This window comes from Empidonax traillii, unplaced genomic scaffold (assembly GCF_003031625.1).
Source record: "Empidonax traillii isolate 1590-97213 ecotype Southwest subspecies unplaced genomic scaffold, ASM303162v1 scaffold544:size423439, whole genome shotgun sequence".
NCBI classification, from domain to species: Eukaryota; Metazoa; Chordata; class Aves; order Passeriformes; family Tyrannidae; genus Empidonax; species Empidonax traillii.
Genome location: NW_020955737.1, coordinates 348,707 through 362,437, shown reverse-complemented (window position 1 = coordinate 362,437; position 13,731 = coordinate 348,707). Strand labels below are relative to the sequence as shown.

At 36.3% G+C, this 13,731-nt stretch overlaps 1 protein-coding gene across 10 annotated transcripts in view; it reads left to right on the top strand.

Annotated features, from left to right (window-relative positions):
* Positions 1-13,731, top strand: part of EML1 (EMAP like 1) — an 81,294-nt gene that overhangs the window by 34,492 nt on the left and 33,071 nt on the right. For 3 of the 10 annotated variants that reach the window (XM_027897495.1, XM_027897506.1, XM_027897497.1), the window contains 3 exons: positions 3,791-3,838; positions 7,133-7,267; positions 12,767-12,795. The exons of 2 other annotated variants lie outside the window; for them this stretch is intronic. In XM_027897495.1, the coding sequence (XP_027753296.1) occupies positions 3,791-3,838; positions 7,133-7,267; positions 12,767-12,795 (212 nt within the window). The remainder of the gene's footprint in view (positions 1-3,790; positions 3,839-7,132; positions 7,268-12,766; positions 12,796-13,731) is intronic. 5 more of the 10 variants (XM_027897496.1, XM_027897498.1, XM_027897500.1 and 2 more) reach the window with 2 other exon arrangements.

Genomic DNA, 13,731 nt, shown 5'->3' with positions numbered 1-13,731 from the left:
ATGAATATACATATTGAGTTTTGGAAAAGTAAAAATACACTTGGGCAGTTTTGCTGTACTAGGTGGACACTTTTTAAGAGTATTTAGGAGAGCAGGGTTACTCTACATCCTGAAAAAAGCAGTTGTAAATTCATGTGCTGTGGAATTACTGTTCAAACACTCTAAAGTTCTGTGTTGATTATCTTTAATATGCAAATGTTGTTCTTTAATGTTACTTCTATTAAATTATATTAAAGCATATTTCTGGGCCTTGCCTATAAATATATTTCAAGAGGAAGAGAGTGGAATGGTAAGGAATTACTGTGCAAAACTTCATTTTGGTAAATTATTCTCTAGTCATTTGATAATGAACCTTAAAATAACTGATGGGATTTCGTGGTTTTGAATATGGTGTTCAACATATTCAGTATTGAAAGATGATACAGTAAGTGTTCCAAATAGCTTTCTTGTAAACAGTCAAGTAGACAAATTCATTATGCATCCATTAGGATGAATATATTCACATATTTATACTGGACCCTTCTTCCTTCGTTACTATTTTATGCATAAAATAGTAATGGAAATACGTCAGCAATATCAAATAGTGTCCTTTTTCAAGGAGTAGGACTTGTTTATTTGTGTTAGAAACTTCTTTCAGTGTTGCACAGTTTATAAATGGTGTGAAATTTTGAATTATTTTTTTCAGTTCTGAAGTATGCTAAGCAGTGCTCTTTTCTTATAGAGTGATCTCAGAACTACACCTAATTTGTCGTGTAGATATTCTTTAGTCCAAAATATAGTCACATGGCATAGCAGCTCTAAATAGTATTAAGTGTTTATAGGTGTTTTAAAACGTAACTTCTGCTTGGATACCTTTAGTAATTTTCCTATACTACATAGGTGCAGAATTGAAAATGTTGACATTTTTAAAAATATGAAAGAAGGTAAAATTTGAAAAGTAAAAGAAAAGTTAAAAACAAAGTAAGAAAGGAAAAAATTTTTTTTGCTGAGACAGCTTCTAAGCTTTTGGTCTGCTGTTGGGACTGACAAATATCTGCTAGGATTACTGTAGTAGAAAATACCCTCTTCCATTTTTTTCTTTCCTATGACCTCATTTTCAAAAGAAAATCCAGGTGAATGGGGTCCTTCACACGTTTTACTGAACTGCCATATGAAAAGTGGGTTTACAATCAAATAATTTCTGATTCCTCTCTTCTCTGATACTTTTACAATTTACGTTGAGTGCATGATGTCCAATTGAAATGACATCAGTCTGTGTCTTGAAACAGTATGTTGTGCATTGTGTATGTAAATATATGCAAATAGCGTGGGTACTAAGTGTGCATCCATACATTCCACTCCCTAGAAATGGATGTATTTGCTGGTATGTCTGCAGACACAATCTCAGTTCATACAATAGCTGTATTAAATGTGTTGGTTAACTCATTTGAACCCACCGGTTGGTATACGGCTTATCTGCCTCGCTGGATTACCAAGGAGATGTGGTTCAGAGTTCACTACATTTTCTGATTTCCCATTTAATATTTGAAATGGAAATGACTTCTTCTGGCAGGAATGTAAAATTAGAGGTAATAAAAAAGGCTCCAGGCTGAAAGGGTGGAACTAGCAGGCTTTTATTTGAGTTCAGCCACATATTCTCTCAGTGACCTTATGCAAATCATTTAACCTCTATGGATATTGCTTTTCCATATGTAAAACTTGTATCTCTGGATATCACTGGGTTGTTAGAGGGTCTAATGTGATAATTAGATCCAGATCTTGCAAAGTGTTGAGTAACCTCAACTGACTCTGACTTCAATTAGAATTGAGGGCACCAAACCCCCTTCAGCATTCAGATCTCATATAGTCAATACCCAATTATCCAAGTTAAGGAAGGAGTGAAATAACCTAAATAGAGCAAAAGCGCAGATCCAGATCATAGATCAATTGGATTATAAAAGTATATCGTGGTAATACAGTGCGAGATAGAAAGCCTGGTGGTCCTGGGACCAAAAATTCTGGTTGAGCACCAAAGGCGCTGCTGCACTCAGGTTCTGGGAGCCATGTGAACACAGCTGGGCAGCTCCGGGTGCAAGCCAGCTAACGAAGAGCTGAAGTGATTTTAAGATGGGCTGAACAATCACCTGACACAGATACACAATCAAGAATTGTCTGGCTTTGTAAAGTGTTTCCACTTTATCTTCACAAAAACACTTTGATCAGAGGATTTAATTTTAATTTTAATATATTTACATATTTAATATATGTAGAAGTGTATAGACTATTTTGAGTACTAGCTTTCTGAATGCTGCCGTAGTTCTATTCTGAACTTTGAGCTTAGAAAAATTATTCAAAATTTTCATTCTGAGTAAGATAAGTTTAGCATATCATGAGTAGAACTTTCCCTTCCCTCTGCACTCTTCCTTTTGCATGTAATGTGGCTTGAAGTTTGCTGCTTAAGACTAAAGTTGTCTTTGGAATTTGGCCAGCACATAGTAGTAATGTTTTGTGTTCCCAATTAAAATCTAGGTTTTTGTGACTCATCTAGGATAGCTTTTTTTCCAAGAGTTGAGGGGGGAAAAAGGGAAAAAAAAAAATTAAGGGAGGAGAATGCAGACAATACCTTTCCCAGTAGGGATGCTGCTGCAGGCTGCAGGCTAGCACATACTTCGCCTTTCAAAAGAGGACAATCAGTCATTCTTTCTCCCCCAGCAGATTGCAAAGTATTACAATGGTGCAAAACTCTGACAATGGAGATCAAAAGGAAGAAGCAGGAACAAAGAAAACATAAAGAGCTTTGTTTGTAGGGAGAATAAAATACTTTAATATGATAAATTCCTGTTCTTCTAAACTCTAAACACATGGCCTCTAGGAAATTGTTCAGTCGCCTGGAATTAATGTTTGCTTTCTGTTCTGGGGGCAGCGATAGTTTGTAACTGGCACACACACAAACTCTTTATCAAACCTGCAATTAAGTGTTCTATTTAGCACTTGACTTTCAAAGAAAATGTTTTAAAATTATCAGAATATAAATTAAAAAAGAAATTCCTCGCCATTGAACTTCGGGTGGCAAAACTATTATGCCACTTCACAGTATCTCTAACAATTAAAGTTATTAGAGTGTTTTGCTCAAAGGCATAATGAAATTAAAGTCATATGTTATTCCTGAATTTATTCTAATTGATTTAAATGAGGGTCAGAATGAGTGCTAGACAAGTTTCAAAATATTAATATCATCATTTACTGTCTTAAGAGCATTGTACACTGTTTTTTAATTTCTTTTATTAAAAAGCTTTTATATTTTCCCAAATAATTTTGGTAACTAGGTATATACTTTTTAATTTTGGCCAGATTTTTTCATCACAATTCAGTAATGCAAGCACCTAAAACATTCATGCTATGCAGTGTATATACACACATATATGAGGATTTATTTTCTTGTCTTTATTGTTGCTTTTTTAATGGTCTTTGTCTTCTAGCTGGATCATCTGTCTTGTTTCTTCTGATAGCCTCTTTGATTTTTATTTTATTTTAATTTTGAGTCGCTTTACAAATGGTCAGTCTATTGGGGCACTGCTGAGATTTTGTCATTCAAAGATACATTGGTGTTCTGAAATGTATGGTTTGAAATGATCAAACATCTGAGTCAATAAGCACTGTGTTGTTTACTCTTGCACGTGACTTCATATCTTGAAAGCATGCAATTATGTCTTTTAATGTAAGTCTTGTAAATGTCTTGTTTCCACATTTTATTGTTGCATTCACTTTTTATTCTGCTTTGTTTACGCACCTCTCAACCTGGATTAAGCAGGTCTGTGAATCTTCTCAATGCATGCAAACTGAAAAAACCTGCTCTAAGGTGAGGGATCCTTAATAGCTTTGTAGTGTTGAAATTCAGTTGTTTTTCCTTTCCGTTTCTTTTCAACATGTAGAAAGTGGCTGTTTTAGTACAAGCATTAACATGGTAGAACTGTAATTGCTATTTTCAACATTTTCACAAGAACGTGTTTTAAACTTTCTCATCATTGATAAATGCATTGCAAAATTTAGATTGTAATAATTTCAATGATAGTATCTGCATTATCTCATACTAACATAATTTTTATTGTAGAGGTGTTAGACCACATTGCTGTCTCAAACAAGTTAAAAGTTATGTTAACTGAGTGTTATCTTTTTAAATAATTGAAAATGCTCTCCTTTCATATCACTGATGTGGAATTCAAATTCTGGAATCCAGTTATACTCTTACAAACCTGTAGTTTAAGTGAATGCTTTCTGTAATTTTAAATTTCTCCTCAGGTGACAGTATATCTACTCTAGCCATGGATATAATCATTGGTGTTTAACACTGTAGCTGCCAAAATACGTATATGCCAAAATTGAGTTAAAATAATGGAATTATAATCCCCTTTTCCAACCACCTGCTAATACTTCTCACTTGGCTTTTGTTGTTGTTGAAAGCTGAAAACAAAATTTGTCAGAAGATGGCATTACTAATCAGTTTAAGCAGTAACGGACATAAGCCAGAAGGGTTTAAAAGAATTCTTGGGTAGAAGTAGTTTTTATACTGATATGACACTTCATTATTCAGAAAGAAGATAGAATTACACTTTTATGTGTAAGTTCCACCCTTTCATTTTTTTATCCACCAGTTCATCTTTTGCGTGTTGATAGCTATAAAAATAAAACCCCAGGCAACATGAAAATTATTTTCAAGTTGCCTCTCTAACTTACATTTTTTCTAAGATTAGTATAATTTGATAATTTCTTGAGTTAATTTCAGTGTAGGCTGATGTTGACGCCTCTTTTGCTTAACCAGAAAAATATGCATCAACATCAGCCTACACTGAAGTTTCCCTAACCAGGAAAAGATGCCAAAATAAAGGTTTGATCCTCCAAAATCACACAGAGAGGATATTTTTGAAATTACTGTATATAATAGTGGAAGGACTCATGCTAATAAAACTATTTTATGTAGAGTAAACATTTTCAGTATCAAGGCTTTATTTTTTTTAAACTGGAGTAGTATTAAATTGGATGATGTTATGAGATGCAAGGAGAACAGTTAAATATTAACACTAAATTCTTTAATTTACTAGCAAAGGTTTTTTCATGCATTTGACATTGAGATGACTTGGATAATGTTAGGCTAGTGTAGGAGACATATTTCTGAAATGAAGACAGAATTACATTCTTGTTACTGTGTTTTCCCTTTCCCTATGAATGTGTTTTGTTCTGTGCCTGTGTGTAATTTTGCATTCTGCTCGCTCTCTTACATCGCTTTCTCTGCAGAAAGAGTTTTTTTTTTAATTTCAGCTTAATCATTTGAAGCTTGTTTTTATTACAAGAATGCAGCACTGAACATCTGTCCTACCATCGCATGTTCCAGAAGATTTTTTTGTCAAGCTACCTGAGATGCATCTTAACATGCATCAGCTCTGCAGATCTGCCCTGGATGGGGGCTACCTTCTTTTCAGAAGGGTGATTGCTTTGCAGAAAGACTCTGGTTTTGGTGTTCCTATTGTTTCTGTAGCTGAGCCTCAGCTAAGGAGTTGAAACATTCCCCTCCTTGCTGGTAAAAATTCCTCGGGGAGCAGGAATAAATGCATTTTAAAAAAACCCAAACAATGAAATGTATCAACGGTAGTGTACAGTTGGTAAGCTGAGCATTTTTTGATCAGACATATAAGTCTATCTTGTATTCTGTAGTTATGAAGAGCCAACTTATAACACACGTAAAGTGGGACAGAGCCAGAGGAGCTGACTTAGATAACAGGGTAGGGATAATTGTTAGGGGCTGATGGGGAGGTTTGGAGTAGTCCTCAAGGATGCTTAATATGAGCATTTTGGTGAGCAGAGCATTCCCAGGGGTGTGTGGAGGTCAAGGGGATGATAAAAGGTGTGACAGGATGAGACTGGGCTTTGGAGGAGCAAAAATAGAAAGAACTAAAGTTTTCAAAGTGGTTGGGATTTGGGTAGGAGAGATGTGAGCTTGAAAGCAATCATTGGTCTCCATGGCTGCTGGGGTGAGAGAGCTGCTGAAGGTGGTTAAGTAGTATGGGGATATTATGGGTAAAGGAGACATTCTGCTTTTTGAAGGGAGAAAACAGCACAGGGCTGGAGTGAAGGGAAATGAGACCCTGACAGTGAGTCCTGTGGTTCAGCTGCTGCAGGTGGTTTCTGCCTCAGCCTGGGCGCTGCTGCCTGAGCCTCTGCTGCCAAGGGAGTGCAGCAAAGTGAAAAGAGTCTCCCACACTGGGGCTTCACCTTTAAGTGCTCCCTCTCCTGTGAGGAAGCACTGCTCTAGGGGGAAGTGCTTCAGGCTAAGGAATATCCACAATAATTTGTCTCTTATTAGGTGTAAGCTCTGAGTGAGCATCTCTTAATTTACTGAAGCAACACTGCTTGTGTTTTGGCCCACTTTTTTCCATCAGAGAGAGCTGGATGTCTAAAGGGTGCTGAAAAATCTCACAAGAGCTCCCTGATAACTATCTTGGCAGGGAGGATGGTTGAAGAGTGAGAGGGTAAGGCGAGCTTTGAGGCTTTGAGAAATTCCCTGTCAGGAGATGTGGGGAATCTAATCTATTCCTACATATAAGTAGGAAACATACATTTTTGACAAGCTTAGAAAAAAATGCAGGCCAGCTCACCATTAATTGCAGTCTGGAGTATGTTTAAACTAGCTTTGAACTACAGAATAATTGATACTGAATGAAGATCCAAAGTTAGCTTGCCTGTGTTCAAATTTTGACCTACTTCTGGCATTCTCTGTATGGCTGGAGGTGTCAGGTAATATGCTTTCTCTTTAAATTTTTCACTTCTTATTAAGAGAGTCCAGAAGTTCAGAAGTGTGAAGTAGTAATCAGAGATTTGAAATGGGACCTGGAAAAATAGATATTGCAGCTTATTTTATGAAACTGGTTTAGCCCATCTTCTATTTTATGATTAAGGATAGAGCAGTGTGTTTCTTTCTGTTGCACTAGGTACTCAGCAAAGCTCTTATGTAGGCTCTTCAACAAATCAAGTTATATTTAAAAACAAAGTTGTAGTTATTTTTTAGAGTCAACAATCTACTCGATACATTTCTCAAAAATATTTATCGTAGACATACTTTTAAAAGTGCCACTGTAAAACTTGCTCCTTTTTTTATTAGCACCATTAAGAGAACCAGTTCAGCTGAGCGTGTGTCCCCAGGAGGTCGGAGGGAAAGCTATGGAGATTCCAAAGGGAGTCGCAACCGCACTGGTTCCACCAGCAGTTCATCTAGTGGTAAAAAGAACAGTGAAAGGTAATGTTACCTAAAACCTATCTCCTTTCTCTGCCTACTGCTCTAATTTAGTGAACTTAGTTTCTCCTGTCTAGCAAACAACTAGCAAACAGTTGGACAAAAATATATTTCAAAACATTTCAAGTAAAACAGGTTTTCCTATTTAGATTTAATTTCTTTGTGTTATTTCTACACCATAAACAGTGTGTGAACCTAGAGTTTCCCAGCAAAGTTAGTGAAAAAACATGCTTTTTCCAGTGTCTTAGTGGCTTCCCTTGGTCTTCATACTCCTGACGTACTTCTTCAAGTTCCTTGTTGTGGTTCATTGACCCCACCTGGCATCTAAGTACCAACAGCCACTCACTGCTTCTCCTCCAGTGGGATGAGGGAAGAGAATAGGAAGAGCAAAAGTGAGAAAACTTGTCAGTAAAGATAAAGGTAGTTTAAAAAGTGAAGAAAAGAGGAAGAAAACACAAAACAATTTCTGGAAAGCAATCACTCACAACACCCCATGTGTAGCCTGATACCCAGCCAATCTCTAAGCTGTGACTGCTTCATCTGAGGACCAGATTAAAGGTAAATCAAGAGAGAGGCTTGCATGTAAGTGCTATCCAAAGAAGCAAGATAAAGTGATACCTTTCTCTATATGTCTCTGAGGATGCTGCTTTGTACTGCTGGCAGTGCAAAAAAAAAGTGAATCTCTTGTGCAAGGGTTTCAGACCTACGAAGGCCTTGAACAATTAGCTGTTCCACTGAGGTTTGTCAGTGTAGGTCAAATGGCTCTTTCCTGTATTTCCTTGACAGATTTTAGTCTTGGCCATCTCACTATTCTATTGCAGTTTCCTATGTAGGAAGTCATGTTTATGGTACTGTTACACAGTCTCACAGAGGATGTGACCATAAAAACATTGTTAATGAACATCACATAAAAACCCAATTTACCTGCTCAGTCTTGGCATCAGTGCCATTATAGGAGTCATTAGGCTGCTCGTGAGTCAATCATGTGGCACAAAACGTTTCTCCCTTTAAGTCCCTTCAGCATCTTTGCTCGATGTAAGGAGTGACTGAGCTGGTTTTGACCTAATTGGCAGCCCAAATATAGGGGATTACATTATTAATAGCTTGTTTTCTGGCGTATGTCTTCAGTTATGAAGCAAGATTGCAAGTGTGCAAACTTAATGAAAGTAATTCTAGCTTAGGTTAGGATAGAAGGGCAGACTAGTAAGGATGACACTTTGTGGCTGTTTGCTACAAGCTGTCTGAGCAGGAGGAACTGTATGGGGCCTTTTACAATCAGCTTTGAAGCAGCCTCAAAGTCAGGAGCACTGGTTCTGGTGAGGGATTTTAACTACCCTGACATCTGCTGGAGAAGCAACACAGCAAAGCACAAATAGTCCAGGAGGTTCCTGGAAAGCATGGTCCCTTCCAACCTTTCATATTCTGTAACTCTCTGAAAGGCTTAGCAAATTATGGAAATAATGAAAAAATTTCGAATACTATCAGAAAAAAGGTTATAAAATTGTAACCAAGGAAGAGGTAATAATTACACAAACTAAAAATTCAGCCAGTCTAAATGTCTTCTTGGCATTGTGCATCTATGCATGCAAATGAAGTTTTGAGAAGCTGACAGAATTCCATGGGACTGGGCCTTCTGGCACTTATGGAAATTTGACTTTATTTCAGCATCTGAATTTTTTTTTCCCCTTATTTTTTTTTTATGTAACAAAATTATAAACAACACGTAATAAATATATGTGGGTTTGGTTTTGTTTCTAAGATTTGTGTACTTGAGAATTTCTAAAAGACTGAAATATCATTGAAAAACAGATTAACTGTAGCAATACATAATATCCATAAATAAATACTACTTTTGAGAGGAAAATCAGTCTTTTATTAGATTACTTAGCAGCCATGTCTCTTTCTGAATGTGCAGACTTGGACAAAATTTTTTCTAAATGTCTCTGCCCCTCAGAGCAGAAGAGAATGTCTACCTGATCCATCTGAATCAGCACACCAAAAATAAACACTCTTGGGGACAAGTAACCCTGGAAGTTTTAAAAGGCAAAAATAAGCAAAAAAATTAATGGCCAGTGAAGGGACTGCTAAGAAAACAGCTTGCTCTTAATTTAAGCTTCAGATTCTGTGAACTGCTGCAGCAGTGCGTAACTTCGTGCAGCTGCTTTGCCTCAGTGAAGTCATTAACATGGAACTGCTGTTTTCTGTATTGACCTCTTGGAGTGGTTGGATTTTTTTCTAAGGCTTTACTTTTTATTTTGCATCTATGTATAACTTCCTACTCTATCGCACATATCGAATTATAGCAACAGCCCTTATGCTATGGCCTCATTGATTTAAAAAAAACTATCTTCTACAAACAAAACAAATTACTATAATTAGATGGGTAGACTTGTTTCTGGAATATGAACAAGCATATTTCACCTACCAGTGGTAAATCTCATTGCTTTTTCAATTTACTGTAGTAACTCACTGTAGTTTTTTGAAAAAGTGTTAACAAACGTGATCTTTCAGTGCCCTTGCTCTGCGCATTTTATCTGATGTAAAAAATTTCATTAGATCAAGTATCCAAAAGGTGAATTCAGTCTGGCTTATGCAATGGAAGATCTACCATCAAAATCTAAATACACTTGCAAAGACTTCTATGGATATATCCCTCATCCTGCTACCTGCTTAAGGTGGCAATTGTCTGAAATTAGTTATGTGTTAAAGCTAGTAAAGAGATAAGGTGAGAATATTAATTAGGTTGTTCACTTAAATTAAGAAAAGCTATGGCTTCTACTAGCTACATGGATGTCCTGTACTACTTAAAAATTGATTTCACAATAACTGAGAAATAAAAATATCACAACAAAATAATGGTTATCTGCAAAATTTTATTTCAGCTCTAAGGTTGACCCCAATACTTCAGATACATTTTTTTTTGTACTATTTTAACAGAAACTCAGTAGTTGGGTCATTCTGTAGTTGTTAGGCCACAAAGAGTTGATCAACAGCACTGAAATCACTGACTTAGGAATTGGGAAGGAGGTCCAGCACACAAGTGATGCAATGCCTAAGTGAAGTACAAGTATCCCAATGAACTAATCAAGAGCGTGTGTTAGAATGCCTTAACTTGAGCTAGTGATGTTGGTACTGCCATGAAAACAATCATTGAATGTTCAGAAAGTTTTCCCTTATTTCTATCCCATGCAGCCTGAGGCTGTTCAGCACCCCAGCTTTCCTCTCTTTGAAGAGTGTCTCTATTCTGTGGAAGAGTCTGGCTAAAGACCTGCCTGGTGCTTCCTCTTGAAGCTGGGTCACCATGCAAAATATAAAGCAAGAGTCATGGGGCTAGATGACAAATGATGAGGATTCTGTTTGCTGGGGGCTGACTGTAGTGTGAAAGGGTGAGGAAGAGAGTGTTAACCTAGCCATCCACTCACAGTCTTTTTATTTGTATCCATGATCCCTTTTCATCCCTTCTAGCTTGAGATATTCTGTGTTCTATGATTCTGTTCTATGATTCTTAGAATTAAGATGGTTTTTAGATGAAGCTTAAAGCAGAATGCACAGCAGGAATCTAAAAAGTCAATCATGAAATCATTGTTTTTCAAAGTATATAGAGTTATAGGCTGTTATGCAAAACCAGAATGCTATAGAAAGCTCTTTTAAGAGGCTTTAAGCATAAGGAGTAAGGAGATGAGCATAATCTCACATGCTTCTATGAAGTGTCCCAACTCCCTGTGGTTATGAGCCAGGGGTAAGCCTTCCTGAGGGTTAGATAAGTAGGATGTGACTCAAGTTCATGCAAAAGGGTAGCCAGAGGTCTGAGCTGTATGTGTGGTTAGGATTTGTATAATTAGAAAGTACACATGATTTACTTTATTACTGTCATAAATCAACCTTTCACATTAGCTTGATTAGCTTGAATAAGTCAGCATGGTCTGTTCAGAGCTAGGGACTCTTTGTTTCTAATATGGCAGCATTTCTGACTAGTGCTCCATCCCATGAATTTTTTTGTTTCCTAAAAATATTTTCATTTGCAAGAGAAAATGTTCATCTTGGTATTAACAATGGCAACACATCATGCTATTTATATAGATGACATTGGCTGTGTATGCCAGCTTGAAGCATGAATTCTGATGCATGATTAAGATGAAGGCTGATATGGAAAGTTGCTAAATCGAGAGAAGAATCAGAATTAATTCGGTTTGGTTTTATCATTTATTAAATATATTATTCTCAATATAACTGTCAAATCAAGGCAAAAGGAAAAATACTATAGAATTATTTGCTACAGCTTCTATTGTAGTGAGAGAAAATCTTTTATGCTTAGAAAAAAGGCTGTGTGCAAAAATCCAGCACAGTTTTGTTTCTTTTTTTTGGTTTCTCCATATCTACTCACTGCAGTCTAAGAGCGGATGCAGAGATGGCATCAAACTCTAGGAATACTTCATGCTTCAGCATTTCTCCATCACAGTGATAGGGCTTTCAGTGCTTTTGGGATCACCTTAAGAAACATACAGCAGTAATTTGATATTTCAAAAGTTTTACTGGAGTAAAAAAAGAGGAACTGGGAGGAAAAAATAACTTCATAACATGGCTTTTTGTCCCTTTCATGCTTCTTCAGAAACAACACCCTCAAGCTTGATTTACAGGAGCAGAGGACAAAGAAAACAAATGACTAGCATTTCTTGACAAAGATCCTTTCCTTTTGGCCAGGGTAGTACTATCCAGGATGCTTCTCAGTTCTTCTGCCTCTTCCTTCTCAACACGCTTGATTTTCCCCTCAAGTTTTCCCAGTTTTTTTCTCAAGACAAAAAGACAAACCAGTTTCGGGTTGTCTTCCAGGTAGCAGTGCAGTGACAAAGAGAAGTCATTTAAATCACGTTTATGTGCTTTCTATGTTTTAGCAAGTACTGCCATTCACCAAGGAACAATTGGGAAGTTCCATGTTTTCTGTGGACTCTTTGGAAAAGGAGGATTCAAACTTTGGTTTGTTGCTCAAATCCAGAGAGAACAAAATTATGAAGAAAGCGAACACCCACACATACAGTGATACCTTGCTCTGCATATGCAAAGAGATGTTGTGGCTAAGGATTTATTCCTGGCTTTTTATTACAGTTGTTGGTTGCTTTAGAGTAACGAATCTCACTGAATGGAAACCAAAAATGACGCAGCTGCTCACGACCAGTTCCTGTGTTCTCCTGTAACTGGACTAACTGTGCAGAAGAAGAGAATTTGGTAGTTAGTGGAGGAAAATCTATAATTTTGAGAATGTAAGGAGAATTGTATATAAAAGTTTTAACAATTGCCATCAGGGTGCCTCAATGTTCACTGGTTTTAACTGTGTCTGCCTGGTGATTTACCTTGTAAATAATTTAAGTGAAAAAGTATTTTTATGTGTACACACACAAAAATTTTATATATTATTTATTAAATTTTAATTTTTGTATTGATACATTTATGTACAGAATGTATGTGCATGCTTTGTAAATAGTAATTTCTTCATTATTTTCACAGCAAACCCAAGGAACCAATGTTCAGTGCAGGTAGGAAATTTTAAAAAATTTTTAAGCTGATAACAACTGTGATAACATCTTAGGGCTTTTTGTTTGGGTTTTCTTCCTCACTTCCCACTTTTGTGGATGGCTAGAAACTATGATTGGAAATCTAAACATGATACTTACAGGCTGCTGGTGACATTTTTAACAAGCTGATCAGTCTGCTCTAGTTTTAATTGACCCAATAGGTTTATTTTACAGTGCTTTGTAAGAAGACAAGAACAAAAAAGGCTACGTTTTCTTACCTCACATATGTCTTCCCTTTCAAAGCAGTATTAATGTTTTAGTAATTAGAGCAATGCAGAGTTCCAGCTATGATGCTGTCATGTTAATTTAATCATAAAAGGGAACCCTCTACAACTGTTGAAGAATGCCACATCTGCCCCAATGCCTTATGTTATAATTTGTGAAATAACAAATAAAAGGGTGTTTTTTTACTTCAGTTTTGGTAGTCTATCTTTAATTTGAAAAGCACCTAATTTCTTTTTCTACTTATGTATTATCCCTGCTAAAAGATTTGAAAGTGAAATAGTAGATAAAAGTGAAAGCAGAGTTTGTCCTTGTCATTAAATAGTTGAAACTTTAGAAAAATCTCAAGAAAAATATGAAGCTGAATAGTACATATAACAGTTATTTTTGTTCTGAAAAACTAAGGCCAACTAAAATAAAGCTTTATTTTAACAAAAATAAGGAAGGGAAAAAGCGCTGTTGATTTATCAGATGTATCATATTATTTTTATGCCTAATTCTGTGACGGTAACCATACATTAAGCTGAAAAAGTTGAAGATCTTTTGTTTACTGCCTTGACTGATCAGCATCCAACAAAGCTCTTAAGCCATACTTCGAGGTTTAGTGTAACTGATTTTGAAGTCAATAATACATGAAACTAAGTAAGCCCTTAAGTCTCTTGTGACAATATAATC